The sequence below is a fragment of the Ictalurus furcatus genome, chromosome 6, assembly GCF_023375685.1.
Source record: "Ictalurus furcatus strain D&B chromosome 6, Billie_1.0, whole genome shotgun sequence".
NCBI lineage: Eukaryota > Metazoa > Chordata > Actinopteri > Siluriformes > Ictaluridae > Ictalurus > Ictalurus furcatus.
In genome coordinates this window covers 19,312,339-19,334,198 of record NC_071260.1, presented here as the reverse complement: position 1 = coordinate 19,334,198, position 21,860 = coordinate 19,312,339, and the positions used below count along the sequence as shown (strand labels likewise).

The following is a 21,860-nucleotide window of genomic DNA, read 5'->3' as shown; positions in this document are numbered from 1 at the left end:
TGTAGGCATGTAGTTTTCCTGCTGAAGTTACCCTCATTTTATTTCTGCCGTGTTAACAACTAGCAATGCTAACAGACATCATTGTTCTGTCCATTACTACTGACATACCTAACCACTGGAAATAAGAAATGAAATGAAATGACAGGAAGATGTAGGAGATAAACAATAAACAAACCCATTTCCAATAGTCTACAGAGGTCATAATCAAGTTACATCAGTAACTTCTATATATGAAGTGACTTAAATGGTATGTGTACCTGATATAAGGCCAAATGAGCATATTTACACCACACCGCTGATGTATCCTCAAATCTAATTGGATTGTAGCAACAAATAATTCACAGGGACTTGTAACGACGACGCACCACATAGACCGATTTAATTAATGTGTGTAAAATATTTCCAACATAGGAAAGTCTTCTTGACAGAAGGGTTACAGTCTCTAGGTAACACGATAAGCTGCATTTCTGTTATCTTCTTAACTTCAAGAGCAACAAAAAAAAAAAGAGGCTAGTCAGGGAACATCTGTTTATAGCTATTACATCTGGAAGTGATAACAGGAACAAATATTTTCCACAACATTAACTGTTACCATAAAATGTATGACTTTTTTTTTTAAAATAGATAAAAATTGTTAAATTGGAAAATAGACAACTTTGGTATGATAGCCATCCTGTCATTGATCATTTCTTGTGGTGTTCTATTCCTTACATGGGTTAATTTACACATTTATTGGAAAATTATATTTGAAATGAACATGTTCCCCTGCCTCCTGTGTAAACAAATGCAGGGCATAAATTGAGTTCAATTTATTTGAGCCTAACCGATTATGCTGCTGCTGTTAATGAAAGCTAAAAAGAATATGAACGAACTATCACCGTAGGTCTCTTAACCTTTTACAGCTCACCAACATCACCCATACACAATCAACTATGGGAAAATTGCTACTTAATTTACTGTCACACACCCTACTTCATTTCCTACTATTTACTGTAAAAGTCCAGGCATAAAAGTCCGAACAGTCATTAGCCGCTCAGGCCTACCCTCCCTCTGAAGTGCCCAGTCACTGCTGCCTTTTTAGACATAATCTCATACTTTATTTACCCATTTTTTCCCCTTCAACTCATACCGGGTTCAGCTGAGCACAAACATGAGATAATCTATTTGAGTCATGGAGAAACAAGTGGATGTTACTGTCATTACAGTGCAAATTAAAATCTTACTTACTCGGACATCTGGCATTTTATTATTACAGTAAATGACTGACCTAAATTGGCCTAACGCACTATTTAGGATACAAAACCTTAGGGGTCAAGTTTACATATCCGAATTGATCCTTTAGTTTATTCCCTCTCCAACTCTCAATTCCACTGAGATGGGTGTGTAAGCTGGACTGAGATATGATCACAAAACTGTAAGCTGTGTTAACCAGCAGCCTTAAGTGGACTTGATTCAATCTTCAATTCATGCTTCAGAACACTTAGAGGACTATAAATGAAAAAATGTACAAATATGAAACAACTAGTGAGAGTGTCATTTAATATTCCCCCCCCATTTTATAAACCCATACAATGTGCAAAACTAAATGTAAGAAAGTTATTGCTCTGTTAGTTCCAAACATGGTTAAAATACAGGATGCTTGTCTATACAGTTGTACTATTTAAGGCATCACCATCTCATTTCTCTGTAAAATGTAATGCACATGGCATCCTCAATGTGGAGGAATTGTGGTTAGAGCTGCAGAATTGGCAATTTCACTCAAGGAATCCATTCATTTGGAAGTCCATCACTCTTGTAGCAAAAGATCTTCATTTGTTCCAAGTACATCTTCTATCAGAGAAAACTAATAAGCATAAGCAGTCCAGCTTATTGTACAGCTGTGATTCAGTTATTAGACCTCATGAAAAGAACCACACAAAAAAAAAAACCAGAACAGACTCTAATGGCACTTTGCTGTCATAAAGTCTTTTATGAAGGGGCCACCTCTGTTCCCCATCACAAAACTGTAAACTGTGTCAACTGGACCGGCCCTGCCGTGTCCCCACCCCAACCAGCAGGCCTGAGATCAGTGAAGTCCTCCGTTATATGACTTGCTGTACATCTGGAATGCCGTCTCCACCGAGTGAGTTGATACTGGATGTTTGTAGAGGGGATTGGAGGCCTGAAAGGAAGAGAGGAACGGACAGATAGAATGAGATGGAGGAGAAACTAGGTCAGATGGGTTCATTGAAATGCACATGGTTGAGGGGCAGAGCAATCACCATTATTTGTTCCTCCCAACTCACTGGAGGGATTCAAGAAGACTTATGGTTTCAATCAGAGCATAGTGTTTTTGTCCAATTCACCCTTGTAGACTTAAACGCTTGAGGTTTAAACTGTTTACATCTAAATTCTTCACAAACTGCAGACCTTCAACTGTGGCTATATCATTCAACAGAATCGAACATGTTGTAAAATATTTTGAATTCTTTGATTACATCTTCATTTATTTCAGATAATAGGTGGTATTTATAGCTTTCTGTGCATGCAATAAATGACTAAAATGGCTAATAAATGAAATAAATTAAGGAGGTAAAATACTGAATTATTACAAAAACCTTCATTGTTTTAATTCTAGCAATCTTATACAAAAAGTCTAACACAGACATTCTTGTGCTACAGGAAGAGACAGTAATGTCTTTACCATCTCATATCGTGCCCGCGAGCGTGCGCTCTGGAAACGGGCAAACTCGCGCCGGTCGTGGACAGTGATTACTAACTTCCACATGGCCAACAGCACAATGCCCACTAGCAGGATACTGCCCACAACCGCAAGCAGCACAGTCATAGCATCAGTAGGAGCAGCACACACTGCGCACACACACACACACACACACACACACACACACACACACACACACACACACACACACAAAATGTAATATGTAATTTAATCAATAATTCACACATTAATTATTTAATGAGATCAAAAAAAAGAGACTGAAGCATTAACAATCTTTTCATTATGACTTGCCTTTATCGCTCCTGCTCAGAGTCATAACAACAGTGGGAGAGTATGCAGTTAATTAGTTATGTGGTTTACATAAGGTGGGGGCTGCACACTGACCTGGCTCACGCAGAGCAGTGAGGATTGACTGGCCACTGGCATGTTCAGAGTAGGTGAACTTCATCACACATTCATTCTCAGTCTTATACAAACACAGTACAGTGCTTGGGTCATCTGTATCTGTGAAAGAGACAGAAAAAGAGGGGTGGGGGGGACAGAGAGAGAGAGAGAGACACATACACAGAGAGAGGGAGAGAGAGAGAGAGAGAGAGAGAGAGAGAGAGAGAGACACAAACACACACACACACACACACACACACACACACACACAGAGAAACAGAGAGAGAGAGGGCCGGGGGGGGGGGGGGGGGCATGATGGGAGAAGTGAGAGAAAGCTTTAGTTCTATAAAAACAGCTGGCCAAACAAAACAAAGGAGGAAAAACATGCAGTGCGTCCAAACCTATTATATTAAAAGCCTTCCAGTGAAGTCGTTTCTGGATGTCTGCTTGCATTCCATACTCAAAGCCCTGATGCGCTACAGTTAAACATTCTGGAACATTTCTGAAGCCTTAAGGGCTGAGAGTCACTATGTCATGTCCCCTCTCCACTGTGCTAATCATTTCTGGAATGTACATGTGGAGTCCATTAGTGAAGGGAAGTGTGAAACAGAACTGAAATGAAGCAGCAGGTCCATGATGCATGCTTATAGGATGAAAGGCCTAGAAGGCATGGAATAGCTTTAAAATACTTAGAAGCATTATTTAATAATACATTCCTAAACTCATATAAAATGCTTCCTGCAATAAAGCAGCTGATGATTACGCACACTAAAGAAATGACCTGCTTCTTGACACCCACGCAATCAATAGGAATCTAAATCTTTAACATTGCAGATACATTATTTATTTAAAAAAAAATTAAATCACTACAATTACATACTATATACCAGATATTTGACCTGTGACTGTATCTGCTTATTATAAGGGAATAAGATTAATACTAGGGATCTGAGCAGGGATTATTCAGTGATATCAATTACTGCTTTAGTGTGTTAGCTTGCTGCCAGATAATACCATAAACAGAACCAACAAGGACACTCCACACCATGGTTCTTAAAACTGTAAAGAAAATGTAACCTGGTGGCACATAACAGTTCAGGGAGAATAGAAATGCCAACTACGAAGCTTGAACAAAGTGGCTGAGAACTGCTGAAGACAGTGTTCATATAAATGGCTTTTCAAAGGAACCTTTTGGAATTGTGCATCAGAATCTGTTGCAACTGCACATATTTCTCATGACACTGAAAAGAAGCTAATTAAATATTAAAAATCATAAGAGTTGGTCTCTTATATAAGAGAACCTTCTGTTCTTGTTCTAATTTTCGTATGACTAGGCCTCGATGAATGCTGTGCTGAGTTCAGTACAGCTGTGTTTTCTGTGTTGCTGCTCTGACAGCAGGTTGGCGTTAATTCAAAGTGACATGTGGTGAAGTGAGCTCTGGACACTGTATTAGTTTTAGCTCCCACGCTGGGGTCTTCCCTGAACACATGACCAGACATACATCTTCAAAGCATTACTACTTTGATAGCTGGAGAAAAAATTTCAGTAAAGATTTGGTTCTTCCCCAAATCATTGCCACAAAGTTGTAAGCACACAACTGCCAAAAATGTCTTTCTATGCTGTAGCATTAATATTTCCAGTCACTGGAACTAAGGGGCCCCAAACCTGTTCCAGCATGACAATGCCCCTGTTCACAAAATGAGGTCCATTAAGAGATACTTTGCTAAGGGTGGTGTGGGGAACTTCATGCCAGGCCTTCTTGCCAGACATCAGTGCCCAACCTCTTGTGCTCTTTATTGCTGAATAAGCACAAATCCCCACAGCCATGGTCTAAAATCTAATGAAAAGCCTTCTCTGAAGAGTGCAGGCTGTTAACACAGCAAGGGGGGACCAAGTCCATATTAATGGCCATGGTTTTGTAATAGGATGTTCAATGGTCAGGTGTCCATATACCATATATATGGTGGTCTTATAGTGCATCACAAATTACAGGTTAGCATTTATGTATACAATATCTACAAACTAAAAATGGTAAATAAATTCTAATAACAAATAATAAAAAGTACAATTTATAAGGTTTAGTACACATTTTGAACACCAAATAAGCTGCTTCCAATCACCATTTGTAATTGTTTATTAAAAAAAAAAGCTTCCGCATCATACCTGCGATATCACAAAAAAGTATAGTGTGATTTATCACAATGTCAACATTATATCTTCATATTGTCACTCCCTAGTAAGGAATGAACCGTACAGTTATCAAATCTTGTGTGGTGGAAGGGAAGTTTGAGCTATGACCTGTGTGATTACAGTTCAGTTTGTAATCAGATACCAGCTGTCAAAATGTCTGGGAAGGAATGGAATTTTCTCCCTTTTCACTTTTGGGGGTAATGAGATTTGAAAATGGGATAACTTTAGTTGTGGTTACTATACATGCAGAAGCTAAATATATTTCAGTTCAGCAAGTCTGTAGTATAGAACTATAGACATCTGTAGAGATCTGTGGTGTACAACTATATATAGGAGAAAATGTCAACATTTGAAACCACTTGAAAGGTTGTCCCAAGAGCTTCACACATTCACTTCATAATGTGCTCTGAGTTAATAAGGGTTCGGCTGCATTCTCAGATTCAGATATCCCTCCAGGGTAGTCATTTGAGGTTAAAGTTTTGAGGGAATAATTAAACTTCCTGAAACACCGTTATTACTGTATGTAAAACCACAGAGAGTCCTGAAACAACACTTTGTTCCATGTGTATATACTCACTTAGAGTCTCTGTGACAATGATCTCATCCTTGCACATGCGCTGGCAGGTGTGGTTGTCTGCAAATTTCCCTGTGTTGAAGAGGGTGCACTCGATGCATTCCCTGGAGAAAAACGTTAATTATAATCCACTAACGCATTCACTATAAAGCTGGTATGAGGAGTGTTATTTTAAAACCAGTTCATTAAAAAAAAAAAAAAAAAGTCCAATAACAATAATCCAGGCCATCTATGCACATGCATCGGGAGATATGGAAGACGCCCTCAAAAGACCCCATCAGGACAAAGAAGGTCCAGTGAAGGAAAAGCTTCAAGAAGCTTCAAGGAGCAAAAGTCATCTAAGGAATGACAACTGTGTACACATTGCTCTTGGTAACATGTGGTGATCAAGAGGAGTCAAAGCACCCTTCAGTTAGGTTTAGAAATCATGCTGGGCATAAAATAAACTATACAAACTAAGCACTAACTACTGAGTGGTTCCAGTAAATCTTAAGATAATAATGCATGGAAATAAATTTTCAGCTATATAGTCAGTTTCAGAATTATTAGCAACTTTGAAGACAATGAGCAAAAATGATGGTATAAAATAAACTTTACATACAATAATTACAATTTTTACTCAAACTACTTTTCCTCAGCTTCCTTTTTTTAATATTATAGCATTATTTTCTCTCAAAAGCACATGTGTAAATATGATTGACACCCCTTGAAGAACAGTTAAAATATATAGTTGCAAGAAAAAGTTTGTGAACCCTATGAAGTAACCAGGGTTTTTCATAAAAAGTGGTCTGATCTTCATTGATGTCTCTATTATAGACAAACACCATCTGACTAATGTAATAACACTCAAACAGTGGTACTTTTCAAGTCTTTGTTGAGCACATTAAGTAATCATTCATAGTGCAGGCTGGGAAAGGTAAGTGAACCCTTGAATTCAGTAACTTGTAGAGTCTCCTTTAGCAGCAGCAATCTCCATCAAACATTGTCTGTAGCTGTTTATAAAACTAGCACAACAAAGAGGAGGAATTATGGACCATTCCTCCCAACATTTACATTAATGGCATTTGGCAGACGCCCTTATCCAGAGCGACTTATCTCTGGGTAGTTGAGGGTTAAGAACCTTCCTTGTGTCCAGCAGTGACCGCTTGCTGGTGCTGGGATTTGAACTCATGCCCTTCTAATCAGATGTACAACTGAAAGTGTTTCAGTTCATCAATATTTTTGGGCTGAACAGCTCTCCTCAGGTCATGACACAGCATCTCAATTAGGTTTAAGGTCAGATCTCTCATTTGGCCATTCCAAAACATGAAATGTTCTACTTTTTCCATTCCTTGGTTGATTTACTTGTGCGCTTTGGGTCATTTGTCTGGTTGCATCACCCAACTTCTCTTAAACTTGAGGTCATAGATTATTGCCCTGACATGCCCTGCAAAATGTCTTGATACAGTTCTGAATTCACTGTTCCCTCAATGATTGCAAGGTGTCCAGGCCCTCAGGCAGCATAGCAGCTCCAAACCATGATGCTCCATGCACCATGCTTCACAGTTGGGATGAGGTTTGGCCCTTTTTCCTTCAAACATATCATTGTGCATTTTTGCCAATTTGCCATTTTGTCCATCTATCCACAAAACATTTAGAACATTTAGAACTGTTGTGGAATATCCAGTCTTTTTTTGGCAAACTTGACATGTGCTCCAATAATAATAATAATAATAATAATAATAATAATAATAGTCCATCCATCCATCCATCCACCCATCTTCTATACAGCTTATGCTCTTCAGGGTCACGGGGGAACCTGGAGCCTTTCCCAGGGAGCATGGGGCACGAGGCGGGGTACACTCTTGACAGGGTGCCAATCCATCGCAGGGCACAATCACATACACACATTCACACACCCATTCATACACTACGGACACTTTGGACATGCCAATCAGCCTATCATGCATGTCTTTGGACTGGGGGAGGAAACTGGAATACCCGGAGGAAACCCCCGCAGCACACATGGGAGAACATGCAAACTCCGCACACACAGGGCCACGGTGTGAATCGAACCCCCAACCCTGGGCCGTGCGCCCTAATAATAATAATAATAATTATTATTATTTATTTATTTATTTTTAATTTTTTAATTTTATTTTTTTTGGACAACAGTTGTTTCCTTCATGGTGTCTTTCCATTAACCATTCTTGTTCTGTGTTAATCTCATTGTGATCACATGAACAAAGATTTTTGCACTCTTCTGCCGTTACCCTTGGATTATTTTTCACCTCTTCATGGATTCCCCATTGTGCTCTTTGTGTGATCTTTGCAAGACACCCACTCCTAGGGAGAGTAGCAACAGTGCTGAATTTCCTCCATTTGTAGACAATTCGTCTCATCATGTACTGATGAACACCCATGTCTTTAGAAGTGTTTTTGTAGCCTTTCCCAGCTTTGTGCATCTCTACAATGCATCTTCTAATGTCCTGTGAAAATTGATGGCTTCAAGGCATGGTTCACACTAATCAATTGTCCTTGAGAACAGATCTGTCAGTAACCAGACGTTGTGTGTCTTTATTTAAATGGAATTAAAGTGTTTGTACCACCCACACTTCCAATTAGGGATGTCACGAGAACCGATACTTCGGTACCTAGTCGGTACCAACATTCTTAAAACGTGACGGTACTTATTTTTCTGCATTAGCGTTAGTACCGATTGTTATTAAGGTACCAAGGTTGCAATTCTTCCGGACCTGATGGGGGCAGCAAATACGCACAAGTGTTTTAGTCGGGCCACAAGTGGTGAAGAAGAACAACAACAACTACAAGCACACGGGAAAAAACAACAGAAGTTTAGATCCACCACGACTAGTTAGGAGGAAATGTGGTATGGAATATGTAAATACTTTGCATTCGAGGCGGATGACAACAAACATATAACTGATGCTCCGAAGCCAGTGTGCAACCGATGCTACCGTTCATTTCAAACAAAGCGAGGAAACACCTGGAATTTGGTGAAGCACCTGAATGACGGTCCTATATTATGTTTGTTTGAGGCAGCCGGCATTGTGGCCGGGAAACCAGCTAACGTAATGCTCCATGTAATGTCAGCAGTAGCCAGTTATTTATTAACGACGCTAACGCATTGCAGTGTTATAAACTACCTCCGAATGGGCCACCATACATCGCCATTCAGCCCGTGTCCTGTCAGTTAAATGTAGCCTAATGACACCAGTAATTATTCAAATGTTAATGCTTTTAATAAATCTTTTTGGCCTGCCACCATGTCAGTGAATTTAAACTAATGCTTGCATTCAGAGTATAAGGGTGTGTGTGCCGCATGTGTCTGTGTGCATGTGTGCGTGCGCGTTTAGGAATGCACATCCACTGTAGCCTCCACTCATTGTCAGAGAGTGTTTGATAACTAAAACATCCCCCTCTCTCTCTCTTTTTGCCAGTATCAGCCAGAGGAGGATGTCCTCCAGGAGAGTTTTTTTATTAAATTTTTTTTTTTATTTTATTTTTATACCACACCATGGTATAGAATTTGGTATCGAGTATCGTGTACTTTTGGTGGTATTGGTACTGACTACTAGATTTTTGGTATCGTGACATCCCTACTTCCAATCTCATCTTCTTAATTCAAACACCTGAATCCAACTGACTTTTAGAGAAGATTTTAGCACAGAGGTTCACATATATTTTTACAGCCTGCACTGAAAAAATGATTACTTAATATGCTCGAAAAAGGCCTGAGAACTACTACTGTATGTATGTTATTAGTTTAGTCAAATTGTGTTTATCTATAATTGTGACTTAGATGAAGATCTGACAACATTTTATGAGTAATCCAAAAACCCTGCTAATTCCAAAGGGTTCATAATCCTTTTAATGCAACTGTACAAAAATACTGAAATCCTTCAAAAATGATATCCAGAAATTCTGTTCCTGCCATAGACAAAATATGAGTTATCACATATGTAAATGACTCTTTTGTCATTTTAACACTAAACAGATGCTTGTTGCACTGCACACATCAGGCAGTGGATATAAAATGTCATGTAGTACAATCAAAACTCAAAAGTCTGGAACAGTTAAAAATGCAGGGAAGAGGATACATATTGCCCAAATCCACAGCGAGGGGGATGTGAGGAAGGCAAAGAATGGCCCAATGAATGGAAGAGTTTCAAATGTAATGCATGGAGAAGTGTCCAATATTATTAATTTGAACTTGTGACTGAACACCAGTTCTATGACGTACCTCTTTGCGGCACAGGCATCACCACAGGTGGGGCATTTCTCACACAAGTCCCCAAATGCCCCCGGCTCGGTGCACTGGCAGCGGCCGCACACACAGCTGCCCCGTCCGCTACACATTCTGCCATCTTCTGAGACACACCCAGTTGTTTCTATTGAGCAGTTACAGTTGTCTCCAATGTAGCCAGCCTGACATTTACACTCCCCACAGTGACAATCACCATGACCTATAGCGAGAGAGACAGGAAGAAAGTGGCACAAAGATAAGACCAGTGACACAAACAAGCAATAACTAAAATTAGTACTAAAACATAACGAAACGCAATGCTCAAATCTAATGGTGCCTTGTTAAATCAGACAAGGACAGGAATCCAAGACAGTTGTTGGATGGTAAAAAAAATTAGAATCTGTAACAATAAACAATAGTATTGTGTTTCAGGGTTACAACCCTTGCAGGCCAATGCATTTGCACAAACAAGAACTTTTTATAAAAAAAATTTCTTCATTTTATACTAGCCATGACATAAGGAACCAAATCCACTTGAGCTACATTCATGAAACTCAAATGCTTTGTGGAAGAGAAACCACTGCCACATTCCTGATCAGCACACAACTGGAGCATTTACACACATTTCCTCTAACAGGAAAACATTGTTTGTCCACAACAAGTGTACACTCTGTACTGTGCACACAGTACAATTGGACAGTATATTGATGTGTGCTTGTGAAAGAAGCCTGCCGTCATTAAAGCTTGATGAGGCAGCAGAAATTAGAGTAGTGGTAATCATTATTTACACAGATTAGACCTGGAACCTAAATAGCAGGACCAATGCTACAGATGAGGTCATAATTGTTTTTTTAAAGATCATAGAATCAGATGAGAGTAAAGCTGAGGGAAATGTTCCATGTTTTTAAGCACGAATATAAAAAAATGCATAAAACAAGAGCTGCAGCTTCGGGAAGCTCAGTACAGCTGCAATACAACACCAACATGGCGATATGTACAAACATTTCACCAACTGTGTAATACCTCCGTCTCTTTAAGAGCCACCCTTGTAAATAACAAACTCATGTAAATAACATTTTTATCAGCCTACATTTGGTTACAATCTCAATAAAAAAATTGAGAACTTTCTATATATATCTGTATAAATACGACCTAAAACAACATCAGATTTTCACACAAGTCCTAAACGTAGATAAAGAGAACCCAATTAAACAAATGAGGCAAAAAGATCACATTTGGTAATTTATTTATTGAGGAAAATGATCCAATATTTAATACCTATGAGTGGCAAAAGTATGTGAACCTTTAGGGTTAGCAGTTAATTTGAAGGTGAAATTAGAGTTAGGTGTTTTCAGTCAATGGGATGACAATCAGGTGTGAGTGAGCACCCTGTTTATTTAAAGAACATAAAACAGGTCTGATCTTCACAACACATTTGTGGAAGTGTATCATGGTACAAACAAAGGAGATTTCTGAGGATTTCAGAAAAAGAGTTGTTGATGCTCCTCAGGGTGGAAAAGGTGACAAAACCATCTCTAAAGAGTTTGGACTCCACCAATCTACAGTCAGACAGACTGTGTACAAATAGAGGAAATTCAAGGCCATTGTTGCCCTCCCTAGGAGTGGTTGACCAACAAAGGTCACTCCAAGAGCAAGACGTGTAATAGTCTGCAAAGTTACAAATGAACCAAGGGTAACTTCTGAACAACTAAAGGCCTCTCTCACATTGGCTAATGTTAATTTTCATGAGTCCACCATCAGGAGAACACGGAAAAACAATGGTGTGCATGGCAGGGTTGCAAGGAAAAAGCTACTGCTCTCCAAAAAAAACCCTTTGCCCCATCTGCAATTTGCTAAATATCATGTGGACAAGCCAGAATACTATTGGAAAAAAGTTTTGTGGATGAATGAGACCAAAATAGCACATTTTGGTTTAAATAAGGAGTATTTAGTTTGGAGAAAGGAAAACAATACATTCCAGCATAAGAACCTTATCCCATCTGTGAAACATGGTGGTGGTAGTATCATGGTTTGTCTGTTTTGCTGCATCTGGTTCAGGACAGCTTGCCTTCATTGGTGAAACAATGAATTCTGAACTATACCAGCAAATTCTAAAGGAAAATGTCAGGACATCTGTCCGTGATCTGAGAGAAAGTGGGTCATGCAGCAAGACAACGACCCTAAGTACACAAGTCATTCTATCAAAGAAAGAAGAATAAAGTTAATGTTTTGGACTGGCCAAGTCAAAGTCCTTAATCCAATAGAAATGTTGTGGAAGAACCTGAAGCAAGCAGTTCATGTGAGGAAATCCACCAACATCCCAGAGTTGAAGCTGCTTTGCACTGAGGAATGGACTAAAATTCCTTCAAGCCGATGTGCAGGACTGATCAACAGTTACTGGAAACATTCAGTTGCATAAGGGGGTCACACCAGATACAGAAAAGGTTCACATTCTTTTGCAACTCACAGATATGTAATATTGGATCATTTTCCTCAATAAATAAGTGACCAAGTACAATATTTTTGTCTCATTTGTTTAATTGGGTTCTTTTGATCTACTTTTAGCACTTGTGTGAAAATCTGATGATGTTTTAGGTCATATTTATGCAGATACATAGAAAATTCTAAAGGGTTCACAAACTTTCAAGCACCACTGTAGGTGTGCTGATAAATTGGTGTAAACTTAAAAAAAAAAAAAAAAAAAAAAAAAAAAAAGGCTCTAATTTAACTGTTACACATCACAGGTTGACTTGTTTGTTTTAATTCAGATTATTACTACAGGGCATTATTATGGCTTGGTGATGTAGCAATAATGCGCTTATTATCATGCAGTTCTAAATTTGATTTCTAATCTCCATTGTAAAATTTGCCAGTGTGGGTTTCCTCAAGGTTCTTTACAACCACCTCCCTCAAACATGCTGCTGGTTAGAATGGCTGCTCTAAATTGCCCATAAATGTAAGTGTGTGTGTGAGAGAGACTGACTGAGTGAGTGTGTGTGTGTGTGAGAGAGACAGAGAGAGACAGACAGAGAGAGACAGACAGACAGAGAGAGAGAGAGAGAGAGAGAGGTTTTATAATCTCATCTAGGGTGTATTCCTACCCTGTTCCCAGGATAAGCTCAGGATCCCGTGTGACCCTGACCAGGATAAAGTGCTTACCGAAGATAAACAAATTTTCCCACTACTAGAATCTGTATTTGTATACATACTGATCTATACAGAAATGACATACTGTGTTTTACTGCAAGCCCAAATTCAGATCAGACAAGTCATGCTAGTGTCACTTTGAGAGAGATAATATTTCATGTTAATACTTAAAGAAATATACCTAAATTGAGAGCTACCAAAATCTCCCAACAACCACAAACCAAGCCAAACGAACTCTTGTTTACTAATCACATGCACCTTTTGCTCATTACTTTAATAGTATCCTTTATAAATGTCCCCCAGTTTGTAACTCGCATTACTATAAAGATTGTATAATGTGATGTGAGAACATGAAGAAATCTGTTCTAGACTCCACTATAGTAAGTGCACATTGGCGACACTTTCGCCAAACTGACATAAAGAGGGCAGCAATACAACAAAGTGGATATAAAGCACCCCCCAAAAAAAACAAAATAGAGAAAGAACTGCCATGCCTCATTTGCTCCAAAGCAATATGTCAGCTAACCTAAATATGTGACTTGATTTAGTGGGTCAGAGAACAACCAGTATATTTGTGCTTATTTTGATTTCCCATGTTAGTGGAAAATTAGAGTGTGTAAACACCTAGGTGTTTTCACCTAAACTACAGTTTGCACATTCATGGCATCTTTGTAGATGATTATTTGAAATAAAGTACACAGCGTATGAAAACTGTGGTTTTGTGGTTTTCATGGAGTTTACGGACAAAAAAAAAAGTGCAATGTTGCATGCAAGCTGGAATTTGACGCTTCATTGACATGCTTCTAAAAGTGTATGACGTGACACTTTATGCAATGCTCGACAATGCACTCAGTGTGAATCTGCCTTACGACGCCTTAGAATATGTCCATAACAGGACATACAACATTATATGTTACAATGCTCAATCACAAACAGTTAAAAATGTCAAGACAAGTAATGGCATACTTTCATCTCACTTGTTTCTTTAGTTTCCTAAAGAAATATATATTGAAAAAATCACCTAGTAAGCCCATATGCGTGTGTGTGTGTGTGTGTGTGTGTGTGTGTGTGTGTGTGTATGGGGGGTGTAAAACTCTTAGCAGAGAGCAGATGGAGGAAATAGAACTTGAAACAGAAAAAAACAGGTTTTATAGAACTTCAACAGAAAAACAGGTTTTAGCATGCATGTTATTGCAAAGGATCAATTCCACTTTGTTAGGGTTTACTCCAAACTTTAGGCCATTTTATGTAAAGGAACCGCACATCATATTTAATTACTACCTGTGCATGATATATGAGTAACATCCTACAAACTATCTCTCCCAGAATTCTGCACGCTGCCTGATACAGGTCACAGCATTATTATGCGCTATGTACTGCTGCACTGTCAGCAAAGCCTCAGGCAAATAAACTAGCCCAGTTTTAGCACAGACATGGTGAAATATCAATAAACTCACACATGGTGGAATAAAGCACAAACACCACCATTTAGCTATGGAAATTATAGTAGACCTTCAGTCTCAGGCTGATTTGAGGGTGCAATGTTTCACAGTGAAGATGAAGTGCGGGTTACTGAAGGGTAGTGTTTAAAGGACACACTTGAATACCTGAACCACCTCTTACTAGGTGTAACATAATGCAAACAAAACAAATAAAGAAAAATAGAGAAAAATGTTTATACATTTCCAGAAACCCTTTTAATACAAAAATAAAATGTTGGACTAAGCTGTATAACTCAAAATTAGAAAAATAATTACTATAAAGCAAAGCTGTATACAGTGTTTACAGAGAGTATTTGCATTTTGGGAGAGAGTTTATTTTTCTGTGTATTTGGACCAAAGTAATCTAAAAAGCTATGGAGTTGTTTATGGCAGTATGTGCTGAGTGAAAACATTACTTGAAACGAGCATATTGGTGAATGCTGAGAGTGTGAAAATATCTCACACTGGAAAATGCACAAACCGTGCCCTCTTTGAGGACCACTTTTTCCTTAAAATAAACCCAAACTTTCCTCTGAAGGTTATTTCTGAAATCTGGAAGCCCCACAATGTTTCCAGCTATTTCCTGGATGACATCTGAGTAGGCGTACTTGTTCCAGTTTTGCATACATATCTACGTTCTGAAGGGGAACTTCTACCACTGCTATTGCAAATGTATTAATTAATATATATATAAACATTTCTAGCATATAAATCACCAGAAACAGAATAAATAATGAATTAATTAGTGAGTTAAATTAAACTACTTAAAGTTACTATAGAAGGTGGTGGTAACTGATTTAATATTATTCAAATCCATAAGGAGAACAGGGTCTTTGACTGGACTGAATTTCTAGTGATTAACTGTCTGATCTTATGACTGCTTACATCCTCCTTATTGGAGTGACCCTCTGGTCCCTGACAGGAAGCAGATAAACTGCAGTATGTGGATCTGTCAGGAGGAGTGAACACAAGAGCCAGCTAATCACAAAGACTGGCAGCTCCTCTAAAAAGGGGTGCTCTATATTTTACTGTAACTCGAGCGTTTCGTACAGAGTGATCTAAAAAGGAGCTACAGTTACAGTTCGTAAGTGATGAGGGGTACTTGGCTCTTACCAACATCTGATAGAATGAGTCAGTGGACTCATTGTTTATCTTGTGCAGACACAGTGAGAAGAAGACGAAGAAGAAGAATTTAGATTCATGGGTGAAAAAGTACTGTATAATATGATGTTCTTGTGCTGCTGTCCTGACAGTCCTGTAAAATTAATTTGCAGTCAGTCATGGGTGTCGGATAAGTATGGATAAGAAATTTGTATGAATGTTACCTTGGATCAGTGGCGGCTGGTTGTTTTAAAATAAAAACAGGGGAGGCAGTGGTGGCTCAATGGTTAAAGGCTCTGGATTACTGGTCAGAAGGTCAGGGGTTCAAGGTCCAGCACTGCAGAGCTGCCACTTTTGGGCCCTTGAGCACGGCCCTTAACCCTCCTGTCATATGTCATGGCTGACCTTGCACTCTGACCCCAACTTTCTAAGAAGCTGGGATATATAAAGAAAGAATTCCTGTGTGTGTGTGTATATATCATATATATAAATTATATTATATTATATAATATATATATATATATATATTCCAACTTTTTATCTGAAATAAACCTGAAATTAGAGCAAATAATCAAACATAACTTTGTACTTACACTTTATTTACAATATTTACCAATTACCAAGATAAAATAACAAGCTATAGTAGTTGTGTAAATGGATTACGGATTAGTCTGACCATTACTGCAGCTGTGATCCCTGTCTGACTGGTGCTGATGTATTTAAGCTTGGGATCTCAGATGTTCATTACCATTTCAATGACTGGCAGTTGATTACGAGCTTCTCACCCTGCGGGCAAGTGCCGATATTCATGATAAATGCAAGATTGTTGGTGTGATATTGCTTTATACAACAGTTATATAAACAAGAAATGAATATGGAGTAAATGATATTTTGGACGTAATATGGCCGAATGTTTGGTTTAATTTTGCTCCACTAGTGGAAATAGATACTTTATAAGCTACACTCACGTTTTCTCTCACCAGCATTACTGTAGTAACGGTTTAAAACTAGGAAGGGGAATTTTATGCGGTGAACACTAACGAGCGGAGAGATACATACATTGAAACGTCCCAGTGCGGTTATTGGAAATATAAGCACTCTTGGAGCCTTGGTCAAATTAATGGACCAGAACTAACTGTTGTATAACGCCAGTTTTAATCTACTCTTCCAATGACTGGATATAAATTCAGTTAGATTTTGTGATGTCTTCTGTTTGCTGTTCCACATAATCCCACAAGATTTCTAGTGGATTAAGGTATGGTAATTTCCCAGTTTAGTCAAAATGTCCCTGTGTCAATCATGCTCATTATACAGGTGGTACACAAATTTTATGCTATGCATCCTAAAGTTGTCTTTCTGGAACATGTGAATGTCGTGTTCTGCTCGGACACATGACCACCCGCATTTATGGCAAGTTACATTCGTGCACATTCTACTGACAACACAATAAGGCCCTGCTGTTGGTGAATATCTAACATAGAAGTGTAGACAAATGGTTTTACTCTCACAATAATTTCAGTGTCTTATCACAATTCAGTATGTATGGTCACCTCATATTTTTATCATGTACAAACATCTACAGACTTTTTGGCTGTGTGATGTTCTTCATGCTTAAAGATAGGCATAATAGGCAGTGAATGCTCAATCCCTGTACATCACTTAAGTAAATGCTATAAAAAGTGTTCGGGAGGACTCTGGTTCACATAAATGATACTATTCCATTATCCAAAAGATTCTCACATGAGCTCCTATCATCATAAGGGCTACAGTTGATCTCTGCTTTAATGCTCTCTTGAAAATGGGCAAGAAGGGGACAAAAAAAAAAAAAAAAACCCCAAACAAAAACACACAATTAACTCTTTTCACCAGAGGCAAACAAAAAGACCCCCAAAAAAACCCAAAACGCCTCTTGGGGGGTGTTTGTGTTCAGCATAGAATTTATTTGTGATGTGACACTCCACAGTAAGTGGTTAATGGCTCATATTAAAGTAGACACTTACAGATTTAAGAATTTGCAGTTTTTCACAATCTTTTTTTAACCTATCCTACTAGGTTTCAATATTATAATTGTGGCAGTTGTATACAGTGTTTTACTATCAAAAAAGCTTTTGTTATGCTGTCCATTTTTATATTTGTACCAGTGTTATTGTGGAGAAGTGTGAATTTTTTACCCAGCCCTCTGTTTTCCTCATCACCCTGCTCACCCGCAGTTAAACACAGAGCTACGATACTCTACACACAGAAACCCAACAGTGTCCTGAATAAGCTTATAACAGACTTGCGGCAATAAAATAATTTATTTGTTTATACTGATTGAAAGTGTTCAATAAATAGATTTCCATTCTGCTGGCAGTGAAATGGTTAAACAGTAGCACATTACCATTAAAACAGAATTGTGGAGCATGTGGCACGGTGCCAAACACCTACATATGCGTCATAGAATTCGCTAAAAGAGCAGGACGAATACTAGTCTAATTTACTGTCTAATAAGACCCAAGTGATGAGATTTATATGCAGAGTTTAGCAATGAACAGACGATACTTTGAAAGGTTTACGTTCAAAAGATAACACACCTTAGATAATGGTGTGATAGGAATGGTGTTGCCAATATGTTTTTCCACAGAATGCAGACTGCTTGTTTTGCAATATGCTGAGTGGACATGTTTTGTGTATGTGTATATGGGACATGCTGGACTTTTTGTATATGGTTACAACTTTGTGCAGACACACGGCAAAAGGAAGCTCTGTCATTAAATTCTGTGTCTTGTCCTCAGCAGTATTATGAGTAAACTTTAATTTAGGTTGGCTATACCAAAATTAAATTTGAAAACAAATCCAGACTAATAATATGACTAAGACCTCTGCATAAAAGGAACTGCAATATTTATTGCATTATAAAATCAGACATGTTCAACATATCTTGTAAATGCAACCACAGAGCAGTGATTTACTTTCCTAGTTGCAACAACAAAAACAAAACCTCAGGGTTGTAATGCTAAAAGCATTTTCTCTCTCCACATCTGTTTGCCAGAGCAGTTCTGCAAATTAGTCTGACCTAAAAATAACCCTGTAGCACAGTAAGAATTTGGGAAAGTAGGAACGACAGTTCATCTTGGCTGAGCACTCGATTAATTGATCACTTAACAGCACTGCTGTATTCTGAAATCTGATTGGTCAGGAGGTGTTTGTTTATTTATAACAGAAGTCTTGGCTGCAGTTCAACTCACAGGTTTATATCAATGCACTTCTCTAATGTTATCATTTCCACCACAGGGAGCTTGTACTGTCGATGCTCACACTTAAACAGTTTTAAAAGCCTGCTGATATTTAACAAAGGAAAATGTGTAATCATTGATGTGAACTTTTCTGTAAGGACACATTTATTTAACATTCATGGAAGGAGTCTTGGGCATCAGTGTGTAGTCAGCTAATTTTCTGCAACAGTAATGTCTTCAGGACAGAAGCGCCCTTTTCATGGACATTCCACAACCTTAAATGTAGCTATAAACATGTTGGTCTTTAAAGAATTTAAAAATTGGAATTGCTGTGGTATTAAAAAAAAAAAAGTATTGTTTTGGTATGAGGAAGTGTTCCTGCCACTGTTAAAATAATGATTTGTCAGAAAGCCCCATGAACAGCAAACAAACAACAAAAACAAACAAAAACAGCTGACATTCTTAATTTTCCCAGTAGCAGCCTAATTCAGATGTTTGAAGTTCCCTGAAGGTCTCTATCCATCAGTGTTGCGTTTGTACAGCTGGGCTTTTTATTTTGCTGGAGCAAAAGAGCTTTAAAAAAAGTTTAAAATACAAAATACAAAGCTCTAAAACAACGTTTTTTAAAAATCTGGGGTATCTGAAGAAATATTGCTGCATCAAATTTTTTCTTATTGTTTTAGATTTAGTAGATTAAACATTTAAAAAAAAGCATGTCTGTGAACTACACGCAAGAATGCAACAGAAAAATAAGATTACTGGTTTCAAGCCAACTCCGGCATGTTTCCTTTCTGTGCACAGAGAATGAATCTCTTTTTAATCACTAAAATAAAGCTTTAAACTTTAAAAAACAGATCAGATGAAAAAAAAAAAACCCAGGGTTAATAAAAGTAATAGAATCCTCATCAAGGTTTTACAGCCACCGATTTTAATTCTAACATGGAAATTCATGCAGGACACGTGGCAAATGTTTGCACAAACATGCTTTCAGTTTGGCTGTGAAACAACCCATTCACATACTCTTCAAGTCTACCAATTTATAGGAAAACGTTTAAAGGAAAGTCATATTATTTCTGTTGTTCTGAATTACAGAATGCTTGTGGCATTACACTGCAAATCAGCTACAGATGTTTAACAATGTATTACAAGATCCAAAAGGCGACAGGAAAATTTTGTTTTTGCAGAATTACTACACTGCAGAGACTTGCCAACACATGTATGCATGTCCAAGTGTACAATTTAAACCTTCTTATAACAAAACAGACAGACAGAGACACTGCTGTAATACAAAACCTGACAGTCATACAATTTGTGCGCTCTTACAGCATACATCATGCACAGCACAGTGAAATACACAATTCTAGTTCCAGTTAAGTTCAGCTAACAACAAGGTGTTAAATAACATAACAACAGGCCAAAGGTGGATCTAAGGTAATGTGCAAAAATGCAGTACAAACCCCAAAGTCCAAAACTGAATAAAATCAAAAAATAAAATAAAAGTAATGATGTAAAGCAAAGTCACTATCTACATCTGTATTTATTTTGTGCTCCAAATATTCTGGTAAATATCAGCAAAATCTGGAAGCAAATGTGAGACAGAAACTGAAGCTGAAAGAGACTGGCTTCAATGACAGGACAATGATCCAAAACATACCTCCAAATCCACAATGAACTACTTCAAGAAACGCAATCCGAGGCTTTTGGAATAACCTTGACAGTCCCCTGACATGAACACCATTGAAAATATGTAGGCAGATCTTAAACATGATGTTTTTCTCAGAACTAGAAGCGTTCAATCTGAATAATGTATTCGGTTACATCCTTACCTTTGAGTATATGTTTGCATAGAATCATTAATGCAATCTGACTGAAATCTTATTTGGCTGCCTATTTATTTAAACAAGAAGAACAGGAACACCACAATGGGGTACACAAACTACACAGTATTGCCTTTGTTTGTGATAAAAATACAGCTCTGACAGGAGCAATGGTAGGGTGTGGAGTGCAGTGTATCCTCTGTGTAAAACTAAACCAAGCAAACATATGTCTAAAAAGCTCATTTAAAATCAAATTGTAGGAGCAAACTTTAAACACAGCTTGAAAAGAACACCACATATATTGTCTCCATCTTATTTGTTTCTGTGTTCTCTTCAAACATTAGTAGGCAATATAAAGTGGTTGAAACAGACGAATATTTAAACAATACAAGTCCTGTTAAACTCCATACTATGGAAAAAAATAATGTCTCATTTACAGAGATGCTGGGCAGAGGTTAATATTCAGTAGTAACTACTGAGCACTGAGTTGGCCCCCTTACATAAGAAATAATACACCACAACCCCACAACTAATTATGCAACTTGTCTTACGAGCTACTACACATTAATCGAATTATGCAATTTCTTAAGGATGCATCATATTACAGTACATCTGGCTTACCTCAAGTGGTCTTACTAATTCTTAGGGAGACACCAAAATTCTATGGGTTTTGGGCAAAAAACTTGCCCTGTTTCACCCATTTGATGCTATTGGTTTTACTTCTTGTTCAACTGAAATGTTGGACTTAAAACAGTGGGATTACTTGGCTACTTTGTACTTTTCAATTACACGTTGATGATACATTACATTTTTGTATAAAAATAAAACATAAAAAAAAAAAATAAATATGAATTGTATAATGCTGCAAACTCATTTCTCAATGCATTTCCTTTCAAGAACAGCCTTGATTCTGCAGGGCAGCCACTGCATAAATCAGAACATCACCATTTACCCTAATTCTCTGGGACCAATGACCATATGT

General features: G+C 37.9%; 1 protein-coding gene across 1 annotated transcript in view; it reads right to left on the bottom strand.

The window, feature by feature from the left end:
• Positions 1-4: 4 nt before the first annotated feature.
• itgb5 (integrin, beta 5) overlaps positions 5-21,860 on the bottom strand; it is a 43,640-nt gene continuing 21,784 nt past the window's right edge. Inside the window, exons 11-15 of the mRNA XM_053626956.1 lie at positions 10,115-10,337; positions 5,875-5,975; positions 3,107-3,226; positions 2,684-2,850; positions 5-2,161 (exon numbers count right to left, since the gene is read on the bottom strand). Coding sequence (XP_053482931.1) covers positions 2,066-2,161; positions 2,684-2,850; positions 3,107-3,226; positions 5,875-5,975; positions 10,115-10,337 — 707 coding nt within the window. The 3' untranslated portion in view covers positions 5-2,065. The remainder of the gene's footprint in view (positions 2,162-2,683; positions 2,851-3,106; positions 3,227-5,874; positions 5,976-10,114; positions 10,338-21,860) is intronic.